The sequence below is a fragment of the Epithele typhae genome (assembly GCF_022376455.1).
Source record: "Epithele typhae strain CBS 203.58 chromosome Unknown BXZ73scaffold_73, whole genome shotgun sequence".
NCBI classification, from domain to species: domain Eukaryota; kingdom Fungi; phylum Basidiomycota; class Agaricomycetes; order Polyporales; family Epitheliaceae; genus Epithele; species Epithele typhae.
In genome coordinates, this window is record NW_025954264.1 from 59,517 (window position 1) to 80,210 (window position 20,694).

Here is a 20,694-nt window from a genome sequence, read left to right on the forward strand (position 1 = left end):
GTCAGTACTTCACTGGTCACGGGCGTCACCAGTCATAGATCATCATAGGCACGACCACAATGCTAATGAGATCTGAAACTGAAGCTAGGTACGCATGCTTTGTTTGCTACGTCCCCACCATATCCGCTAACAGCGGCCGGTGCCCTCCCCTAGTTGTCTTCGAGACTGCGCTCACGGCCCTGTACTTTGCCATTCGGGAACTGGTGACGCGCCGTGGACTTCCGAGTATCCACACGACATGCCGTCCATGCACAGCGCACAGTCCCTACGACGACCACGCATCGCGGGATCGTGAATGACACTTTGAAAGAACCGCGGTGATTGGTAGTTCCACCACTCGCGCTTCCGCCCGAATTCCCTCGCTCATGCACCTCTGCGGCGTGCTCCCCTCCTCCTGTAGTGGTCCACACTGCTATCACGCTCGCGCATTCTTTACACCTCTCTGCGTGGGTTTTCGACTCCGCTGTGCACGTACGTTCATATTGTTTCACATTGACTTTAGCTCATGTTCTTCCTCACGGCTCCCGCGTGATCCTTTACAACAGTGCAGCGGCGCGTCGTGTCTTGCACTCCCGTCCTCGACTGCTCGCGCATCACGCAGGTGCAGGCTCTCCTTCCACTTCTCTTCAGCCTGATACGACGCGCTGATACTTCTAGCTTCCTCCGTACATATGAGGCCCGGCGCCTCCGACCGCGCACCATGGAGACAGAGAGGTGGTCGCCCCTCAACCAGAAGACATCTCGCCTCCGGGGCGGGCCCGAGTAGGAGGCGCACGACGCGGACATGCGTGCCACGATCGCGCGGGGGCTCGAGCCGCGAGCGGCGTGCGGTCAGCTCGGGCGACGACGGGTGAGGCGCGTGCGCGCGCGCAAGAATGGGGAGCAAGTTTCTGGACAATGCTGCTGAGCAGTGGTGGCGCGAGACCAGCGCGATGACGCTCGCAACGCCCGCGAATGCGAGCGGCGCTCCGCTGTCGAGGTCATGAGCATCGGGTCACATCCCCTCGCGGTGCGCGGGCGGAGGACGTCGAAGCGGAGAACGTTCTCCACCCTCATGTTCTCCGCGGTCCACCCTCGCGTGAACGTCCTCGTTTCCTTCCTCCGCCCTCGCATTCTCGCCCTCTGTGCTCGCAGTTTCTTGTACCCTCCGTGCTCGCGTCCTCCGCCTCGCGTCCTTCACCGCGTTCTCCGCCTCAACGTCCTCCGCTCTCGCCCACTGCCCGTTTTCGCGTTCTCCGCCTTCATGTACTCCACGCGCGGGTTCTGCGCCCTCCATGCCCCGCGCTCGTCGCTTGGGTCTTGATGTAGCCTCCGTCTCAGGAGCAAGTTGAGCCGCGAGTATCCCTGAGTATCCTCTCTGCACAACAGCCGTCCGCTATTGACAATGCTGCACAGAGCGATGGTGTCCCCGCCTCGGCGACGAGCCCCGGAGGCCGGCACAGTTCGGCTCATCACATGACCCCTACCATGTCTCGGCAACACCGCTAGGCGCGAGGAAGCAGGTCGTTCCGGGTCGTTCCTTGCCTGTGTGATGGCAGTGTTGGCGCATCATGCATGGTGATGATCGCCGTCCGATCAGACAAGCGTACGGAGTAACGACGCAGACTGCAGTCACCGCCTCGAAGAGCGTCTGGATCAAGCCGACAGTCTGGCCCTTCAAAGCCTCGTTTTTGACGACAATTCTGCTAAGTGCTTCTCCGAACTGAGACGCGAACGGCCGGACCCCGCGTTGCCGGCCGCTAAATCACAACATCACTGCTCCTACCACAATACACACGCCAAGGACGTCATGATTCACTGCACGAGGCCCAAGGATATATAGCCCAATAAAGTACTGAGGCCCATCTTCCCTTCTCTCGTTGCCCCTCTCTCACCCGCCTTGCGCTCGGTCTTCGGCTTCAGTAGGATCATGGCTCTCAAAACCTCTCTCGGCTTCCTCGTCCTCTCTCTGGCATGCGCATCAACTCGTACGTTTCCTGACTTGCTACCCAGTTGACCGGTCTCGCTCAGCCAGGTTCCATCTTTCCAGATGCTCAGTTGACTTCAATGTTCATCCCGAACACTGACCCAGGCCTCACATATACCCTGTCGGTAGTGGGTTCCCAGGCCGACGTCACCACTTATTCGCTCTCCGCCCCCCAGATCGCTCTGGGTGAGTCGCCTCATTTCTCAATGCGGAATCGTGCTAAACACTATCCATCCCAGCGACCCTCATCGTCTCCCCCACCCAGGTCGTCGAGATATTGGGGACTGTCGAAAGGGGGATCATATTCGACTGCCCGCTCGGGGACGACCCTGTCGTCTGCGATAAGATTACCGGTGGGGAAGCGAGTGGGATCCACGAGGCCTTTACGGCCGCCTTTACGCAGGTACCCGTGCAGGTCGGTTTCTCGTGTTCACACTTAGGGCGACACGTAAGCTCATCACACCCCCCGTCGCAGATCGTGCAAGAGGGCGGAAGCCCTGACAGCTCTTCCACCGCTCCTCCCGCCACATCCACAGACCCGCTCACCACATCCACCGACCCTACTACCTCCGAATCCACTGGGACCGGGCCTGTCAGTTCTACTACATCGAAGTCGAGCGGGAGCACGAGTCAATCGCAGTCCTCCTCTGCGAGTACTCCCACGAAAACTTCGAGCGGCTCGGAGAGGGCGATGGTCAAGGGCACATCTGTTCTCGGGAGCGTGCTTGTAGGCCTGGGTATGGTCTTCGGTATCGCCGCCTAATCTCAGTATACATTATGCTAGAACGAGCTCTCCACGTAGACGTCATGACCTTGTATCATACGTTCACGACCGGCCTTTTAATGTCACAAGTTAATTCGAGCACTGCATGCGTTGTGTCGGCTTGAATGCGTGCCGGGCATCGGCAAGAGTGCGTTCGGCCAGGGGCTGTCTGCGCTATTTAACGCAGGATCCCAGGCATTGGGATTGCCCGGAAGGCGGCCCGGGGCGTGACCAGGCTGTGAAAGGCAACGAGCGGGGCGCGACGGAGTTGGCCCGCATGATCCGGATCCTTTGCGACAACTCCATGCAGCGGCGCGTCGTGTCCTACACTCCCGTTCTTGACTTCCCGCGCATTACGCACCGGTGCAAGCTCGCCTCCCACTTCTCTTCCGCTCTCCGAGGTTCTGTTCACTGGGTACAAGACCGCGTTTAGTCCGCCTGCGATCACATACCGAGGGCATCCATAGCTTTCGAATGTGTATGTCTCAATGATGCCGCTTTGTGACCATGGCCGCTGAACTTACTGCTTGCTGTGGCTTCCTCCGTACGTATGAGGCCCCTCCCATGCGCCATGGAGACAGAGAATCAGTCGCCCCTCAACCAGAAGACATTTCACCTCCCCGACGGGCCCGAGCAGGAGGCACGCGACGCGGACGTGCGCACCGCGATCGCGCGGGGGCTCGAGCGGCTCCACAAGGGGCGTGCGGTCAGCGCGGGCGACGTCGCGTGGAGCGCGGGCGCCGCGAACCAGTGGGCGGGCGAACGCAAGAACAGGGAGCAAGTTTTGGACGATGCTGCTGAGCGCTGAGCGGTGGTGGCGCGAGACGAGCGCGGTGACGCTCGCAACGCCAGCGGATGCGATTTGCGCTTGGTGCACATGGACGGCGGATCGAATCCTGGAAAGGAATATCCACCGCTTTCGACCGCGAGGGCGGAGGACGTCGAGGGAGAGAACGTTTTCCATCCTCATGTTCTCCGCGGCCCGCGGCCCTCGCATCAACGCCCTTCGCGAATTCGCTACCTTCCTCCGCCCTCGCATTCTCGCTCTCTGTGCTCGCAGTGTATTTTGCTCTCCGTGCTCGCGTCCTTCGCCCGCGTCCTTCGCCTCGCGTCCTTCATCGCGTCCTCCGCTCTCGCCCACAGCCCGTTTTCGCGTCCTCCGCCCTCGTGTCCTCCGCGCGCGGGTTCCCTGCCCTCCGTGCCACCCCGCTGGTGCCCCGCGCCCGTCGCTTGGGTCTTGATGTAGCCTCCCAGCGACGACGTCGGCGTTCACCAAGTTGAGCTGCGAGTATCCTCTCTGCACCCCAGCCATCCGCTATTGACGATGTTGCAGAGAACGGCGGTGTCTCGAGACCGGGTCTGCACATTCGGGAAGTGCTGCCGATCCGGTGCTACCAGCAGCCGGCACCGTTCGGCTCATCACATGACCCCTACCATGTCCGATCGGCAACACCGCTCAGCGCGAAGAAGCAGGTCGTTCCGGGTCGTTCCTTGTCTGTGTGATGGCAGTGTTGGCGCATGGTGATGATCGCCGTCCGATCAGACAAGCGTGCGGAGTAACGGTGCAGACTGCAGTCACCGCCTCGAAGAGCGTCTGGATCAAGCCGACAGTCTGGCCCTTCAAAGCCTCGCTTTTGACGACAACTCTGCTAGGTGCTTCTCCGAACTCAGATGCGAACGGCTGGACTCCGCGCAGCGCTTCCTCGTTGTGCGTACGTTCACGAAGTCTTTTAGACCAATGACGTGTTTACTATAGCGTGCCTTTGTTATCCGAGAATGGACTCCGGATACTTATCTGACGATTGAGGACTGACGTCGCACGGTTGGGTTTCTAGCGCAGCGCTAGGCTCACCGTTCAACAGATCGGCACCGGCGTCTGTCGTTGAACCATACATCACTGCTCCTACCACAATACACACAGTTTCAAATGGCCATCAGCTGGAGGCGATGCCGATGAAGCGAGGGAGGTCTTGGCTCTGGCTGGATACCCGGGCCGCCAAGGACCTGTCACTATTCACGAGGTCCAAGGATATATACCCCGAGTAAGTACTGGAGCCGACAGAGTTCATCTTCCCTTCACTCGTTACCCACCCCGTATCCGCCTTACGCTCGTCCTTCGGCTTCAGTAGGATTATGGCTCTCAAAAATTCTCTCGGCTTCCTCGTCCTCTCACTGGCATGCGCCTCAACTTGTACGTTTCCTGACTTGCTACCCGTTTGGCCGGACACGCTTAGGCAGGTTCCATCTTTCCAGATGCTCAGTTGACTTCACTGCTCATTCCGAACGGTCAACCCGACACCACATACACTGCGTCAGTCGTGGGTTCCGAAGGCGACGTCACCTCTTACCAACTCTTCGCCACCATCCTCCATGGCGACGGTCAGTCGTCTCATTTCTAACCATAGATTCGTACTAAACCGTGCCACCCCAGTGGCCCTAATCGTCTCCCCCACCGCCGTCGCTGAGATCGTGGGGGGAGTTGAGACGGATTGCACGCTCGGCGACGACTCTGTCTGCGAAGAGGTTGTCGGCCCACTCCGCTCGGTCTCCTCGGCCATCCTGCGGGAGGTACCCGCGCTGGTCGGTTTCTCGTGTTCGCATCTAAGGCGGCGCGTAAGCTCATCACACACTCCCATCGCAGATCGTGCAAGAGAGCGGAAGCCCCGACAGCTCTTCCACCGCTCCTCCCGCCACATCCACCGACCCGCTCACCACATCCACCGATCCCCCCACCACATCCACAGACCCTACTACCTCATCTACTGGGACCGGGCCTGTCAGTTCCACTACATCGAAGCCGAGTCTGAGCACGAGTCAGTCGCAGTCCTCATCTGCGAGCACTCCCACGAAAACTTCGAGCGGCTCGGAGCGGGCAGTGGTCAAGGGCGCGTCTGTTCTCGGGAGCGTGCTTGTAGGCCTGGGTATGGCCTTCGGTGTCGCCATCTAATCTTAGTATGCACTACGCTAGAGCCGTGGAGGACGACGAGCTCTCCACGTAAACGTTATGACTTTGTATCGTTCACGATCTGTTTAATGACACTTAATTCGAGCACTGCTTGCGTCATGTCGGCTTGGGAATGCGTGCCGGGAATCAGAAACAGTGCGTTCGGCCGTGGGGGGGCGGAGATTCATGAGCTGTTTGCGCTATTTAACGCAGGATCACAGGCGTTGGAGTTGCCCGCAAGGCGGCCCGGAGCGCGACTAGACTGTGAAAGGCAACGAGCGGGGCGTGCCGGAGTTGGCCGGGCGGGCTCCTGTATGATTCGGACTATGCAGCGGCACGTCGTGTCCTGCACTTCCGCTCTTGACTTCCCGCGCATCCGCTGTCGAGGTCATGAGCGCTTGAGCATCGCGTCGCCTCCCCTCGCGTCGCCTTTTGATTCCCACCATCTGCGCTTGGTGCCCGTGGACGGCGGATTGACTCCTCGAAAGGAATTTCGACCGCTTTCGAGCGCGCTCGAGCGCGGACGACCTTAAGGCGGAGAACGCGAGGCGGAGAACGTTCTCCACTTTCATGTTCTCCCGGGCGGTCTGCCCTCGCGTGAACGTCTTCGCTTCCTTCCTCCGCGCTCGCATTCTCGCCCTCTGTGCTCGCAGTGTCTTTTGCCTCCGTCCTCGCGTCCTCCGCCCCGCGTCCTCTGTCGGGTTCTCCGCCCTCGTGTCCTCCATGCTCGGGTAAAATCTCTCCCCTCCGTGCTCCTCTCTCTCGCTTGCTCTCTCGCTCTCGCTCTCGCGCGGCGCGCTTTCGCTGTGGTACACCCCTCTCTGTCGCATTTACTTCGTTCAAATCCACGGCCGACACTGCCCCCGCGCGAGCCGATTTCGATACCCTACGATGATGCCGTGCATCACAATTTCTCAGATGACTTCGGATGCCCAGGATCGCTTGGGATTGCTGGGATGCCTCCGAATACCGCAGCGTACTGGTTCTGGGAATTCCGAGCCAATATGAAGGCATCCCAGGCATTCTAACCTATTCCCACGCGCTCTGCATTTTTGCTGAGTAGCCTTCGCCTCAGGAGCGCTAGCGACGACGTCGGCGTTCGCCAAGTCGGCTGAGTTGCCGGTATCCTCTCTGCACCGCTATCGACAACGTTGCAGAGAGCGACGTTGTCTCTGGCTCGGTGACGAGCCCGGGTCTGCGCATTAACTTAAGCCCTGGTCGGCTGTGCGTGGGCTGGGCTGTGGGATGGGTTTCCGCGCCCCCAGAGACGGGCGCAAACACATCCCGAGCCCACAGCCCATCCCGTCGTGGGGTCGTTTTGGCGGTAAACCCGGAAGCCCATCCCCGGGCAGTTGACCAGGGCCTAAAGAAGGGTTGCCGATCCGGTTCGGCTCATCACATGACCCCCAGCCTGTCTTGGCAACACCGCTCGGCGCGAGGAAGCAGGTCGGTTCTTGCTTCAGTGATGGCAGTGTTGGCGCATGGTGACGATCGCCGTCCGATCGGGAAAGCGTACGTACTGGCTTTAGCAGGTCTACACGATATTTCAGATGAAAGTCTGCCGTTTGGCGTGGATGGCTACGTTAGCGCGTGCGGCCATTCCCCGCGGGTTAGTATTCGTGCAGTCTCCACCTCGAAGACGCTATCTGAGATGCCAAATCCCAAAGCCATCTGTTGCGCGGATGGGCTGGTCCCCCTGCCGAGCCGGCAGCTTCTACGACGGCTTTCCTCGGCACACCCATTTACCCGCTGGCCATCATGCGCGCGACACCCCGAGACCGGCGCCTTGCAACCCAAGGCCCGTCTTGCCTCCGACAGAGAGCCCACCGTCCCCCGAGTCCTGCCCACCCCCTCACCGTTTCCTATCGCAGGTTTTGCATGGGCACACACCGAATGTATGACTAGTGATGGGAATATATTTATTGGTACACTATAACATAGAAGGGGGCAAGTGGAGGGCGGCACGGAGGTGGCCGACGAGGAGGAGGGCGGCGTCCGGATATCTTCAGACAATTGGAAATTGACACGGCTGGGTTTTTGACACAGCACTAGTCGATCAGCGCGGCTGGCGCCTGTCGTTAAACCACAACATCACTGCTCCTACCACAATACACACGCCAAGGACCGTCATGATTCACGAGGACCAAGGATATATACCCCAATGACATGCTGGGGGCGACAGAGTTCATCTTCCCTTCTCTCGTTACCCCCCTCGTACCCGCCTTGCGCACGATCTTCGGCTTCAGTAGGATTATGGCTCTCAAAACCTCTCTCGGCTTCCTCGTCCTCTCTCTGGCATGCGCCTCAACTCGTACGTTTCCTGACTTGTTACCCAGTTGATAGGTCACGCTCAACCAGGTTCCATTTTTCCAGATGCGCAGTTGACTTCAATGTTCATTCCGGAGGGTGAACCCGGCACCACATACACCGCGTCGTTATTGGCTTCCGGGGGCGGCTCCACCACTTACCAAATCCTCGCCACTAACCTCATGGGCAAGTCGTCTTATTTCTTAATATGTAATCGAATCGTGCTAAACACTGTCCACATCAGAGACCCTCATCGCCTCCCCCACTGAGGTCGTCACGATCAATGGGCCAGTCGTGACGGACTGCCAACTCGGGGAAGACTCCGCCGACTGCGTAATCGTTAACGGGCCTATCCCCGTGGTCACTACGCTCGCCCTGCAGCAGGTACCCGTGCAGGTCGGTTCCTCGTGTTCACACCTAGGGCGACGCGTAAGCTCATCGCACATTTCCGTCGCAGATCGTGCAAGATGGTGTCAGCCCCGACAGCTCTTCCACCACTCCTCCCGCTACATCCACTGACCCTACTACCTCCGAATCCACTGGGACCGGGCCTGTCAGTTCCACTACATCGAAGTCGAGCGGGAGCACGAGTCAGTCGCAGTCCTCATCTGCGAGCACTCCCACGAAAACTTCGAGTGGCTCGGAGCGGGCGGTGGTCAAGGGCGCGTCTGTTCTCGGGAGCGTGCTTGTAGGCCTGGGTATGGCCTTCGGTATCGCCGTCTAATCTTAGTATGCACTATGCTAGAGCTGTGGAGGACGATGAGCTCTCCACGTAAACTTCACGACCTTGTATCGTCCATGACCCGTTTAATGTCACTTAATTCGAGCAATGCTTGCGTCATGTCGGCCTAGGACGAAGACGACCTATGACGCACTGTAAACATAACCATGAACAGTATTCACTCACCATGATGGATGTGTTCAGGTTCTCTTGAGAACTCTCGGCTTTAAGTGTGCGGCCTTTTCCTGTGGACGGCGTACGGTCTCCGGCGGCCGATCGATGCAGTGGGGAGCAGTGGCGGGAGCCGGAGTCGAACGCGCGTCGTCGAAGTGTACACGTGCCCCGGCTGTCACCGGTGCGGCCCGCGGCGCCGTCTGTCAGACTCCATTTGCCCAGGGCCACTATTCTTTGCCACGAGTGGCAGTTCTAACCTGGATGAGTGGCTCTTTGGTGGCATGCACAGCTCGCTCGCTGTGCTCGAAGATGCGCCGTTCATAGGGAGACTTTGATTTTGCTCAAATCACTGGTTGGAACAAAGCTAAAGTCATTGATAGCACTGACTTCATATGCGCTCTCCTGAGATCATCTCAACAGGGCTTGACATCAACGATTCCAGGGAGGATGGAGCGCTGATAACCGCGAGGAAAGGTGTGCAGTGGTATACGAACCATTCGTAGCATGCAGGTCAGTCTCAAGTATACCATGTTCGGCTGTGCAGTTAAGCATGTGCTTATTCTGTCTCGGTCCTCGCCTTCGGAGACTCATCTGGATTGCACTGCACTTTGTTTGACAAGGTTATAGTGGCTTTCCGGGTGCTCTATCGTGCATCCTTACACCGTGTGCCGCTCATTGCATCTCGCAGCATCGCGGCCCTGCCACTTGGGCGCCGTCTTCCTCTCACCAGATTGGGGCGATATTCGTTGCTTTCATATCACGCTTTGCACGTCTACAGAAAGCATGGTAGTGTCATGCCTGTACTGTATCGTCTCCAAATGGGGAGAGAGCTAGAATGATCAAAAATCAATGCAGAATGGCGGGCAGCCATCTTCCTTCTGCTCCGTCTTCTCTTATTTTCCTTTTCTTCATACACCCTCCGCCTTTTCCTCCGAACGTCCACGATGCACGCCAAGCTCTTCGCCTACTTCTCTCTGTTCGCGCTCTTTTTTCAGTGCACTGGGTGCCCCACATCTGTCGCCGCTGCGTCTGCTTACCTGGCCCGACTTAGATGCCGCTATCGTGTCTCTCTTCATCCCGGACGTGGACCCAGCAAGTGAACCCATCCCTATTTCTGGCTCCGTCCTCGGTGTCGATTCCCTGGGCCGTACCACCTGGCGCCTCCAAGCTTCCCCCACCCCGAGCGGCAAGTACACCGCCGCTGTGGCGAGCACGAACACCGCCCCTGGTGAGCGTCCCATCCTCTTTCATGTCTCAACGCTCGACTTACATAAATGGGCTGTACAGTCACCCTGGTTGAAGGGCCCAACGAAGCCCACATAATGGCCGAAGACGGTCTGATCACTGACGACTGCGTGATCAAGGACGGCAAGGTCGAGTGCACGCTGATTGTTTCTGCTTCCGGCTCGGTGTCGACTTTCGGTGTTTCGACGCAGACCTTAGCTCTGTTCGACGGTTCAGGTATGCGCGCGTTTCCACTTCGTCTATGTAGAAGCACCATCTCACGACCCAATGTTTTTAGTCGAGCGGGACCAGCCTTTTCGTGGGATCCACCGGGTTTATGCTAGCGATCTGCGCGATGTTGGTTGTCGGCGCGTTCACTCGAACGCTGATGCTGATGTAGTGAAGCTCGGATGGATTGTTTGAAGCGTCTTCTGCGATTCTACTTAGGTCTGACTCTCGTGAATTGAGCGTGATATTTTGGGAAATGAATCATATCATCATCAGGGGAGCACCACAAACTCCGCACGCAGCTTCTGGGCTCCAAGGACGACAAAACTGCAAGACATTATAAAATCAAGATATTCTACAAAACGTTTCCTAACTTCACTACGAAGGCGACGACGCCGCGTCACTCCCTCTTCGCATACAATAACGCGGCCCCCGACCCAGGTCACAGACGCACACCACAAAGCTCGAGCAGGCACCCCCTGCCCTGACGTGCGTGAGACTGGGGACCGGTCCCGAAGGTGAGACTCCGCGCACCCCATCGAGCCTAGAGTCGCCGCATAAACCACGAACGAGGCCTCGCGGAGATAATAGCGCCCGCTCCGCGAACCCTCGTCCAAATTTCGTCTTTTGTCTGCGCAGGGCACTGAACGGCACCGAACTCTTAGGCCAGGGCGGTCTGCAGCAGCGGCTTCGACGGTCGAACGTGAGGTGCCGTCATCGGTGCGCTCGAGAGCGCGTTGGCGACCGTTCCAGCCTAAAATAGGCTTGCGGCCTGGGCACGATGGGTTCGGGACTCGGTGAGCGTCGGTGAGGCCAGGTGGTGGGTGCCAGACCTGAAGCCTACCGAGTTCCGAACCCATCCTCACAGACGAAAAGCCAATACGGCGCGTATCAACGACGTGCGCCCACACAGCGAGCGAATCTGGTCGGCTAAGCTCAGGACCTGACCGGATGTCGCGGCCGCGCAGACGCGGTTCCGAGCTCCGAAGGCTCCTCCGCGGACCCGTCAGAGCCCAGGAAGCGCAGCTGCGCGCGCAAGACCCACTCTCACGCATCGTATCTCCGCAAGACAAAAACGCGTGCGCCCACGGCGCCCTGCAGGCGAGCGCGAGGTGCCACTGGGGACGGTCCGCACGCCGGATGCGGCAAACGGTTCCTCGCGGTGGCGGTGGCGGGCGCCTCTCTCCCCGCGGGGCGCTTCGTGGCTTATTGTGAAGGACGAGTATGGGGATATGCGCACCTGCGCCGATTGCGATCCAGGTTCTGGAAGCGATGGCGGGAGTGAACGTATGCATTGACGGACCGCGCGTGGTAGACGCCGTTATTGTCTTGCGGGATGGCGCGCCGGATGGATGGCGGGGCGTCGTGGATGAGGAGACGGCCGCTTGTGGTCGGAAAGAGCTGTCCTGCGAGAGAGATGGGATTAGGAGAATGCTGCAGTGGATGTGAACGGGCTAAAGCACAGCAGTATGAGTGATGGAATGTAAGAAGTTGGGAGTGGTCGATGCGTTGGTAGATCTGGGATGGGAGACCTAATCTGACGCGCAGAGGCCATGACCCTTGGATCCGGATCACAGGTCCGCGCGCACCAAGAAAAGCGCGCCGATGAGCCCGCTCACGATGCAAGCAGCAATCGGACCACGAGAGGTCGCAAACAATAGCGACGCCTCAGATGATCCAGCTCCCTCTCCCGGCGCGCGCGACCTCGGACGCACAACGCTCGCTCGCGCTACAAAGTCCACCGCGCAAAGTTCACGCACAGAAGCTGGACGGCAATGTGAACTTGAGTGGCGGGGCGGCGTGCGTGCGGCGGGGGCCTGCCACCGACGTGCGCCGTCCCGCCACCTGAGCGCGCATCTACAGCCACAGCGGCCGTGACGCAAGGTCCGGTAAAACATGCGCGAGCCGCTGGGCAGGATTCGGACCCGCATCCGCGGCTGCCGTGCTTATTGTCAACGCTGCTGGGACGTTTCTGGAAACCACGTGGAAGCTCCGTCGCGCAGAAGACCTTCCGTCTCGACCCTGTCGTGCTCATGCCTGCGAACGTATAAATACGCAAGCGAGCCACACTCTGAGGCCAACGAAGACGTCGACTTCCACCGGCCCTCGAGCTCTCTCCTCGTCCTTCGCTCTCCGCGTTCATCGCTCTCCCGCCCACCACTCCACCAGAAATGGACGCTTTCTTCACCATCGCTGCCCCCGTCCCCGCCGACGAGCCCTCCGTCGAGGAGCTCCTCGTCAACACAGAGACCACCAGCTCCTCGGGCTCTCACAGCACTTGCGTCATCGCATGAGGAGAGTAACAACTCACCTGGTACGTCGCCCCCCCCTCGTGCCTCCCCGGTCGCGCGCGGCTGACTCTTCGGACGCGCAGTTCGCACATCATGAGTAGCCAGCATCCGCTGCGCGCACGACTTGTCACGGCATCACCAAAACCTTCGTTCATGGCGCTTTGCCTTGCATATCCTTATTGGGTCCCACGCCCTGTTGCAATAACTTATCGCTTTCGGGAGCTTTCGGGAGGTTAAGGGGGGCGCGCCGAGAGGGGAGTGGGTCGAGCGGTCGGATGGCGAGAGCTAAGGTGGCGCGCCCAGGGGAGATGGATGGTGCTTCGTTCTTCCACATGGTCCTGGATGCGTCTAGAGACATCACACATTCATTCTCACTGTTGTACAACATCACGACTCACCACGCGCATTCACCACTGTACAATTATAATCCCATCTTCTGTGATTGAACCATTGGTGTGCATCTCAGCGCGTTCGGCTTGCGTTTGATATGTGGACCAGTGGACGGACACGCTTCTACTAAAGCTTCAGATAAGTGATGTGAGAGATGGCGAGAAGTGTATCGACGTACGAAGCATGCGGTCCTAGACACATACCGGCACAAACATTGGACCTTCTGTAGGCGTCCTAGGTTGGGCCGTGGGTGCACAAATTTGATCCCGTCGGCAAAGCACAGGAACGCAGATTTCTGGAGTGCGCACAGGTAGCAGACGGAAAGTATTGCGCGAGTGAAAGCTTGAGCGGGACGTGATTGTTTGAACGTTTGAGCTCCATGCGCGCGCGAGGCGATCTGCCGGATATCAGCCTCCCCTGAAGTCGGTCACGTGGAAGGTGGGCTTGACAGGAGAAAGTTCAACTTCGCCGCGTACGCAACTCCTGGCAACTTCCAGGCATGCACGTCTCTCTGTATGTTATTGCAGCACTTGCAAAGAGAAACCATGTCGCCCTGAAAAGGAGGTGATCAATCCAAGATGAATCGCCCGGTCTACCCGCGAGACTCGAAGGTGAGCCGCACGAAACGTCCCCAAAAGCGCTATTTACCAAGCTTGCATCGTTCATTCCTTTCAACAATAGGTCCAGGTCAACAGCACACGCGGCCAGAATCGCCCTTCTCCAGCAGCAGATGGACATCCACACCAAGGAGTGCGGACATTCTCCCATACCTTCACACAACACGGTTTGCTGGGTGGTACGGGTGGTACTCCGGCATCAACGCTAGAAACCCACACCAGACCTCGCCTGCCACAACTTGTTGTGCTGGATCCGACCGCATTCTCAATCCCGGGACACAAGCCACAGCCGCTTGCTGACTCCCCCCTCTCCTCAAACAGCAGGTGCCCAGGTGCCAGCAGGTATAAATGCGAGACGTGCTCATCCTCGTTTCACCACCGCTCTCCCCGAGCTCAGTCTTCTGGCACCGTCCACTCGCCACATTCACCGCCGATTCCATCGACTTCCCTACAACCATGGACGCATTCATCACCATCGCTCCTATCATCCCCACCGAGACTCCCGACGAGACGTCCCCCAAGAGCATCTTGGTGGACGACGAGACATATGGGGGCTCAGGCTCCCATAGCACTTGTGTCATCTCGTGAGCGGAACCCTTTTGTCAGTTTCCACTGAGATCATCAGCCATGAAAGGAAGCTGACGATGTTCCGTGGCAGCGCCCCACACGACGTTGCTCAAGCGGGCATGGAACATTTACCTTGACGGAGGCAACGTATGGTCGACGGCTATATATCTGTATCTTATGGTTCTGGTAACTCATGTATCGCTCTTTCGTTTTCCACACCGGTGCTCAGGGACGGATAATATGTATGTTGTGTATATTCGAAAAGGAAGCTACTCTCCGTCACAAAGACAGCGACGGTATCATCTTCTCCCCACCACATCCACCATCCAACAAATCCACGACGCCATAAAAGTGCACCGAGCCATATAACGAAGATGGTAAGTTAATCGCGACGGACTATAACACGTCAAGCCAGAGAAATTGCAGTGACGTGCTGCCGCCTGGGAGGGCGGATCACCCTCGTGGAGAGGCGGGGGCGGCGTGGCGAAAGAGAGGTCTGTGGAAACAATATCGGGTCAGCGACACCCGGCCTAAGAAGTACCGAGGAAGAACTCACTGATCCATGTCTTCAATAGACAGCGGTAGCGACGAGGGTACGTCTACGCGATGACGCAGGTACTGTGGTCGCCCGAGCCGCCGGAGTCGTCGCGGTCGACAAACGCCTCAGCGGCTGGTTGCTCCGCTGCGATGGGGAACGCGACGGGGAGGGTGAAGTAGGCGTCCATTGCGGGTTGAACGTCGGGCGGTGGGATGGGCGGTTCGTGCAGAGGTAGGTGACGATGCAGCCCTGGCCGCACGCCGCCTTGTTTGACGTACTCACACCATGCGGCCGTCGGTCGAGCGGGGGAAACAATTGGCGCGAAGTCGTTCAGCGCGTATGCAGCGACAGCTGATAGTCCTTTCCTGCAATCCACACTCGACCACTCCACGCGTTTCGAGCCGTTCAAGTTCGGATCCAAAAATAACATCATCTAGATCCCCACACAAGACGTGAGCGATGCGAGCGAGTAGAAGATAATCCACGCACCTGGTCTAGGCCCGCTCGCTTTCCGAGCCACCAGAGGAACGAGAAGGAGCTGGTGCACACCGGACCCGCCGACGCGAGTCGACGAATCGGCGCCGACATCGCGCTAAGCCCTTCCTGAACCTGCTGGCATGAGCACCAGGAAGCTGCGCGGAGGGTGCGCGCGGGCCTAGGGTGCTTCTGGGAAGCGGTAAACATGCATTCGTACCCATCGGGGTCCGCGATTCGCAGGCTGGAGCGGTGACCGATGGAGCGAGGCGGTCGTGGGCGGCGCGTTATTGTGTCCCGGGCGCCAGCGGGTGTTCTGGACGAGCGTGCCACTGTGTGCGTAAACGCGAACTCTAACGGGTTTCTCTTCTTCTCGGATTGATGCTTGATGCGAATTCTAGGCGCATGACTGCCAGTGGAGCAGATCGGTGTGAAGCGATGGAAGAGCTTCAACAATTGGGCGTTCGGAGTTGGGATCATGGAAATGTTCAGAACGAGGAAGGTATTTTGCGTTTCACATTGGGATCCTAGGACGCGAGGTGGGTTCGTCCCATATGCATTGGGCCTGCGTGTGTAAGTGATTGCAGAGTTTGATGTTAACCAAAATGGAGGATTAGGACAGGAAAATTGGCCTGGGTACGTAGGCACTTCGTGATACTCATTGCAAAATAGCTGGCCGGGCTACCTTCTGAACGACAGGTAGGAAGACCCTCACTGACGTGACATTGGAGTAGCATAGGTTTTATCGCAACGGGCTCTGCAGTGCGGCTTCGCCATTTGAAGGGCCACTAGAGGAGGCGAGTCAGAAGAGAGATCGTGCATAAACTAATGATGGGTTTACCTGTCGACACTTCTAGCCTTGCCTCTTCAGTTATCCAATGCCCGAGGCCCCTAGCACAGTTCGAAGGACCTCACACCACATAATTGTGCGGATCCATGCCGTCTAGAAGAGGCTTGTGACCTTCGAAGGAATGTCGGGAGACGAGAACGTGCTTTGAAGGCGGTGTGTCACACGAATGTAGTGATGGAAGCTAAAGCAAGAGCTCGATGGATTGGGGAACGGCGAACATGCATGGTATACACACTGTGAACGAACCGGTCCATGACTATGCGCCCTCTTGCTGATCCTGCCCCATCCACCCTCCTAGGCATGGCTTGTGTCTGAGACCTGGTTGGCGACCGTGGTTGGCGACCGTCGTTGATTATCGAATGGTTCGGGGCCGGTCTATGGCCGCGAAAACCACTGCCCGTCTGGGACGTTGTTTCCTCGCATCGTCAACGTTTCAACGTCGGCCGAGACCTGGAGGGAGCGGGCATGCCCCCGGCGGTCGGACCGCCAGCATTGAAACCCTCTGAAAGCAGCCAAGCGGTTGGTGAGCTTGACCAGATAAATACGTACTGAAGAGATTGCTGGGTGTTCAAGAACGCATTGAAGGGGGGATCGGCGTTTGGGCCAGCACGAAAACGGAGGATGGGCGGGATCGATGGCCGTGGCTGGCCCACGTTTGTCGACGAGGAACAGGGCGGGGAAAGGTCGGCCTTCCGTCGACGACGAGCGGAACAGCGGCGAAGCAGCCGACGACACACGTGACGTCACCGATGAGGACGATCACCTATTCAAAAGCGTCGCTCTGTTCGCTGCTCTTTCTCGCCCTCTCCCCTCCCCGTCGTCCACGATGAGCTCGCTTAGGCATCACCGGGTCATCATCGCCTCTTTGTTCCTTCCCAACACCGCCGTGCTCGGCGAGTCCCTGCCCTCGTCTCCGGCAGCAGAGATCCCACCTATTCATCTCGGCCCGGGGCCCGCCTTCGCCGCCTCGAGTGCCCACGGCCGACCGCACCCACTTTCCCGGACCTCCGGACCTTTGAAGAGTATAGTGGAAGATCTTAAAGACAAGGTGAGCCGTTCAGTCCCTGCGATGCTTGGCTGCATGCGTCGGTGGAGATCAGAGTTATTGGGAGTATGCCAAAATGCTCGAGTGGGGATCAGAGCGTATGGAGGGTGCTTCATGTGATACATGGAGTTGTATCTCATGAAAGTGTCTTCTACCGACGGTTACAAATTGAGTCTACCTACGACGAGTGTAGTTCTAGCTGTGGGTGAGCGCATATACTCACTATTGATCGCAGAGTCGTCACCCCACCCCTTCGACAACACCACGCTCAGAGCCAATAAACCCATTTGCGAAGCTTTCTACCTCTTCCGCTTCGCCCGCGTACTCGCTACTGGATGCCCTGGCAAACAAACTCCACGGGTCGAAAGCGCCGGTCGGTGGAGCGACGTCGCCAACGTCCCCTGCCAGCACTCGCCAGTACCAAACGACGCACCATGGCAGTCAGGGTGCCCAACACCGCATACAACGCCGTTCGTCGCGCTCGTCCACGCAGCGCAACGCCTCTCGGTCCTTGTCCGCCAGCCGACAAGAGTCTAGCTCGCACAGCCAGAAGTGGCATGTACAGAATAACCCCCACGTACGTTTAGATTCCCTTCATAAGCCGCTTCTACTGAGATTTTGACGTACTGTTAGTGCAATGGTGGTCTCAAGAACGCCATAGACAGTGTAGGCGACAGACTCAGACGCAAGCTCTGGGTAGGTACACTCGGCACGAACACGGACGGTTTCCGTGAAAGCCTGCGTCGCAACATGGAGTGGCGCATGCGCGAGGAGCGCGACAGTCTCCCCGTCTGGATTGCGGACTCGGATTTCGCGAGCTGTTACGACGAGTTCTGTCACCAAGTCCTCTGGCCCGCCCTCCACTATGCCATCCCTGATGCGCCGAAGACCAAATCATTCTACGAGAGCGGGTCGTTCAAACAATACGTTGCCGTCAACCAACGTTTCGCCGACGCGATCGTTTCTGCGTACAACGAGGGAGACATCATCTGGGTTAACGACTACCACCTCATGCTCCTCCCTTCTATGCTCCGCGAACGCCTTCCGAACGCGCCGATTGGCTTCTTCATGCATGTCGCCTTCCCATCTTCCGAGATCTTCCGGTGCTTGAGCGTCCGCCAGGATCTTCTCAAGGGTGTTCTCGGCGCGGACCTCATTGGCTTCCAGACCGCGAACTACGCCCGCCATTTCCGTCAGACAGTCAGCCGTATCCTTGCGGCCGAAGCTTTGCCGAAGGGCGTTCAGCTCGAAGACCGCTTCGTCGATGTCGGAGTGTTCCCCATGGGAATTGATGTTGGTAGCATCACAGCCAAGAAGTGAGCATTTTTTTTCTTCAGCGGTTACCTTGTGTTGATCTTATATCTAGACAAGAACCCGAGGTTGTTGAATGGGTCAAGTCGCTCCGCCAACGCTACGCTGGGATGACCCTGATTGTTGGACGTGACAAGCTTGACGGGATCCAGGGTGTGCGCCTGAAGATTCAAGCGTTCGAAGCCTTCCTCGACAAGTACCCCGAATACCAAGGCAAGGTGGTCCTCATCCAGGTCGCTCTGCAGACGACGGAGGAGAACGAGAACCAGGGCGCTGTTGCCGACGTCATCTCACACCTCAACTCTCGCTTCTCGACCCTCACGTACCAGCCCGTCGTCTTCCTGCATACGCAAGACCTCACTTTCAGCCAGTACCTTGCCCTCCTTACTGTTGCCGACGCCTTCATGGTCACCAGTCTGCGCGAGGGAATGGCTCTGCGCGCCCACGAATTCGTCGAATGCCAGGAACAACGCCACCGCCCCCTCATCCTCAGCGAGTTCACCGGGTCCTACAGTTACAGCGGGTTCAGGTCGTGCATTCCCGTAAACCCCTGGGACAAGCAGGGGACGGCAAAAGCTATTCACCAGGCGCTCACCATGACGGACGAGGAAGCTACCTCTCGCTGGGAGGTAAGTACCCTTGCTCCTCCTCTGGTTCGTTAGCTCATGACATCGTTACAGGACCTGCACAACCACGTCGCCACCCAGAGCGCTCAGGCGTTCGTGACCTCGTTCCTTGTTCGCTGCCTACGTGCGAACATCGACCACACGCAGAACGCGGAGACCCAGACAGTCGCCACTCTTGATGCGAACCGGATCCTCCCCCGCTACCGCCACTCGCAGAAGCGCCTGATGCTTGTCGACTTCGAGGGTACAATCTGGCAGCGCGACATCGGCACCATCGCGATCAATGCAGGGGTTGCCGCCGGAGGTCACAAAGAATTTGAGCCCCCGGAGGAGACTATGAAGCTGCTTGGTCGTCTCGCGGATGACCCGAGAAACCAGGTCTGGCTCCTCAGCGGGCTTCCAAGGGACGTATTGGACGTGGTCGTCGAGAAGGCGCCAACGATTGGCATCATGTACGTCCCTGAGACCTCCCCGTTTTAGATTCGACGCTCACATTGTGACCTGCAGCGCGGAGAACGGATGCTTCATCAAGCCGCGTTCCGACAAAGGCCACAAGTCGGACTGGATCAGCATGGTCGAGAAGTTCAATCTCACGTGGAAGGCGGCGTGCATGGAGACCTTGCAATACGTGCGTACAACTTCTTCTCTCCGCCGAGCACCTTGTTGACATCGTACTCGCAGTTCTCCGAACGCACTCCTGGTGCGTTCATTGAAGAGCGCGAAGCCTCTGTCGTCTGGCGCTTCTGGACGGGGGAGACCTCGGACCCCAACGCCTCGGACTGGCTGTGGGCGCGCCGACAGGCAGCCGAAGCGCAGAACCACATCTTCGACTCCCTCGGCGAGCGCTTCGGGATCCGCATCGTCCCCGGCTCTACCTCTTTCCTCGTCCTCCCCACCAACATTTCACGCTCGACCGCCGTCGGAGCCATCATGCACCCCGGCGGGCCTGCTGTGCCCGGTCACGCCGTCGCGGCCGCGGTCGCGTGGGGCGCAGGGCTGCTCGCGCCCGAGGCCGAGAGCGAGAGCGAGTTCGACTTCGTGTTCGCGGTCGGCAAGGACGAGAAGCTGCTGAGGCGGCTGAACGAGCTCGACGGCGCGGAGACGTGCTCGACGAGCAACAAGGCGACGGACGCGAAGTGGCGGCTGAGCGCGAACGAGGTTGTGCCGGCGCTGTGGCGCTTCGCAGAGACGAAGTGAGCCCGCCGTGGTGGCGGAGGCCCGGGCAAGAGTGGCTGGATGGGAGGCGATGCGGCGAGGCTCGAAACAAAACGAAGCAGTGTTCTCGACTAGATGTAGAGTATCGGACTGGCTCTCCCTGAGCTTGGTGTGTGGCATGATACACGTGTTGTAGTTCTATGTGTTTTGAATAGCATTGTATAACGGAATGGAAACGGGACTCATCGCGCCGGAGAGGAGTGACGTACATATGTACCAGGAGAGAACCAGAAGTACGAGCTGATGCCCAAAGGCGCTTATCTCACTTGCCTTTTTCCTCCATGTCGCATCCACGGCCAACACCAAATGTTACAATCATTCACGGACCTCGGCCATATGCGAGGTTCTTGCACTAATATCATCCCACAATTTTGATCAAGGCCTCAAGAGAGTGTTCGAACGTCCGTAGGTTTACGATTAGCCCAGTTTCCGTGTCCAGCTGG

At 58.4% G+C, this 20,694-nt stretch overlaps 7 protein-coding genes across 7 annotated transcripts; 6 read left to right on the plus strand and 1 right to left on the minus strand.

Annotated features, from left to right (window-relative positions):
• Positions 1 to 1,909: 1,909 nt before the first annotated feature.
• Positions 1,910 to 2,729, plus strand: BXZ73DRAFT_105888 (uncharacterized protein; the record flags this gene model as incomplete). The annotated part of the gene is made up of 4 exons (XM_048016425.1): positions 1,910 to 1,967; positions 2,030 to 2,152; positions 2,206 to 2,381; positions 2,442 to 2,729. The coding sequence occupies 4 exons, from the start codon at positions 1,910 to 1,912 to the stop codon at positions 2,727 to 2,729; spliced, it is 645 nt and encodes a 214-aa protein (XP_047873220.1).
• Positions 2,730 to 3,236: 507 nt separating this feature from the next.
• Positions 3,237 to 3,537, plus strand: BXZ73DRAFT_105889 (uncharacterized protein; the record flags this gene model as incomplete). Its single annotated transcript, XM_048016426.1, has 2 exons — positions 3,237 to 3,273; positions 3,311 to 3,537. The coding sequence occupies 2 exons, from the start codon at positions 3,237 to 3,239 to the stop codon at positions 3,535 to 3,537; spliced, it is 264 nt and encodes an 87-aa protein (XP_047873221.1).
• Positions 3,538 to 4,862: 1,325 nt separating this feature from the next.
• On the plus strand, positions 4,863 to 5,676 carry BXZ73DRAFT_81127 (uncharacterized protein; the record flags this gene model as incomplete). The annotated part of the gene is made up of 4 exons (XM_048023437.1): positions 4,863 to 4,920; positions 4,968 to 5,108; positions 5,161 to 5,309; positions 5,371 to 5,676. The coding sequence occupies 4 exons, from the start codon at positions 4,863 to 4,865 to the stop codon at positions 5,674 to 5,676; spliced, it is 654 nt and encodes a 217-aa protein (XP_047873222.1).
• A 2,250-nt stretch (positions 5,677 to 7,926) lies between these two features.
• Positions 7,927 to 8,704, plus strand: BXZ73DRAFT_81128 (uncharacterized protein; the record flags this gene model as incomplete). The annotated part of the gene is made up of 4 exons (XM_048023438.1): positions 7,927 to 7,984; positions 8,047 to 8,190; positions 8,273 to 8,376; positions 8,438 to 8,704. 4 exons carry the CDS (start codon positions 7,927 to 7,929, stop codon positions 8,702 to 8,704), a joined length of 573 nt encoding a protein of 190 aa, XP_047873223.1.
• Positions 8,705 to 9,819: 1,115 nt separating this feature from the next.
• BXZ73DRAFT_81129 (uncharacterized protein) lies at positions 9,820 to 10,566 on the plus strand (the record flags this gene model as incomplete). The annotated part of the gene is given in 4 exon segments (XM_048023439.1): positions 9,820 to 9,851; positions 9,871 to 10,103; positions 10,163 to 10,336; positions 10,547 to 10,566. The coding sequence occupies 4 exon segments, from the start codon at positions 9,820 to 9,822 to the stop codon at positions 10,564 to 10,566; spliced, it is 459 nt and encodes a 152-aa protein (XP_047873224.1).
• A 4,225-nt stretch (positions 10,567 to 14,791) lies between these two features.
• Positions 14,792 to 15,684, minus strand: BXZ73DRAFT_81130 (uncharacterized protein; the record flags this gene model as incomplete). The annotated part of the gene is made up of 2 exons (XM_048023440.1): positions 14,792 to 15,163; positions 15,220 to 15,684. 2 exons carry the CDS (start codon positions 15,682 to 15,684, stop codon positions 14,792 to 14,794), a joined length of 837 nt encoding a protein of 278 aa, XP_047873225.1.
• A 1,196-nt stretch (positions 15,685 to 16,880) lies between these two features.
• BXZ73DRAFT_53898 (glycosyltransferase family 20-domain-containing protein) lies at positions 16,881 to 20,233 on the plus strand (the record flags this gene model as incomplete). Its single annotated transcript, XM_048021084.1, has 8 exons — positions 16,881 to 17,102; positions 17,335 to 17,676; positions 17,733 to 18,415; positions 18,466 to 18,532; positions 18,563 to 19,039; positions 19,091 to 19,488; positions 19,544 to 19,664; positions 19,718 to 20,233. 8 exons carry the CDS (start codon positions 16,881 to 16,883, stop codon positions 20,231 to 20,233), a joined length of 2,826 nt encoding a protein of 941 aa, XP_047873226.1.
• Positions 20,234 to 20,694: the final 461 nt, after the last annotated feature.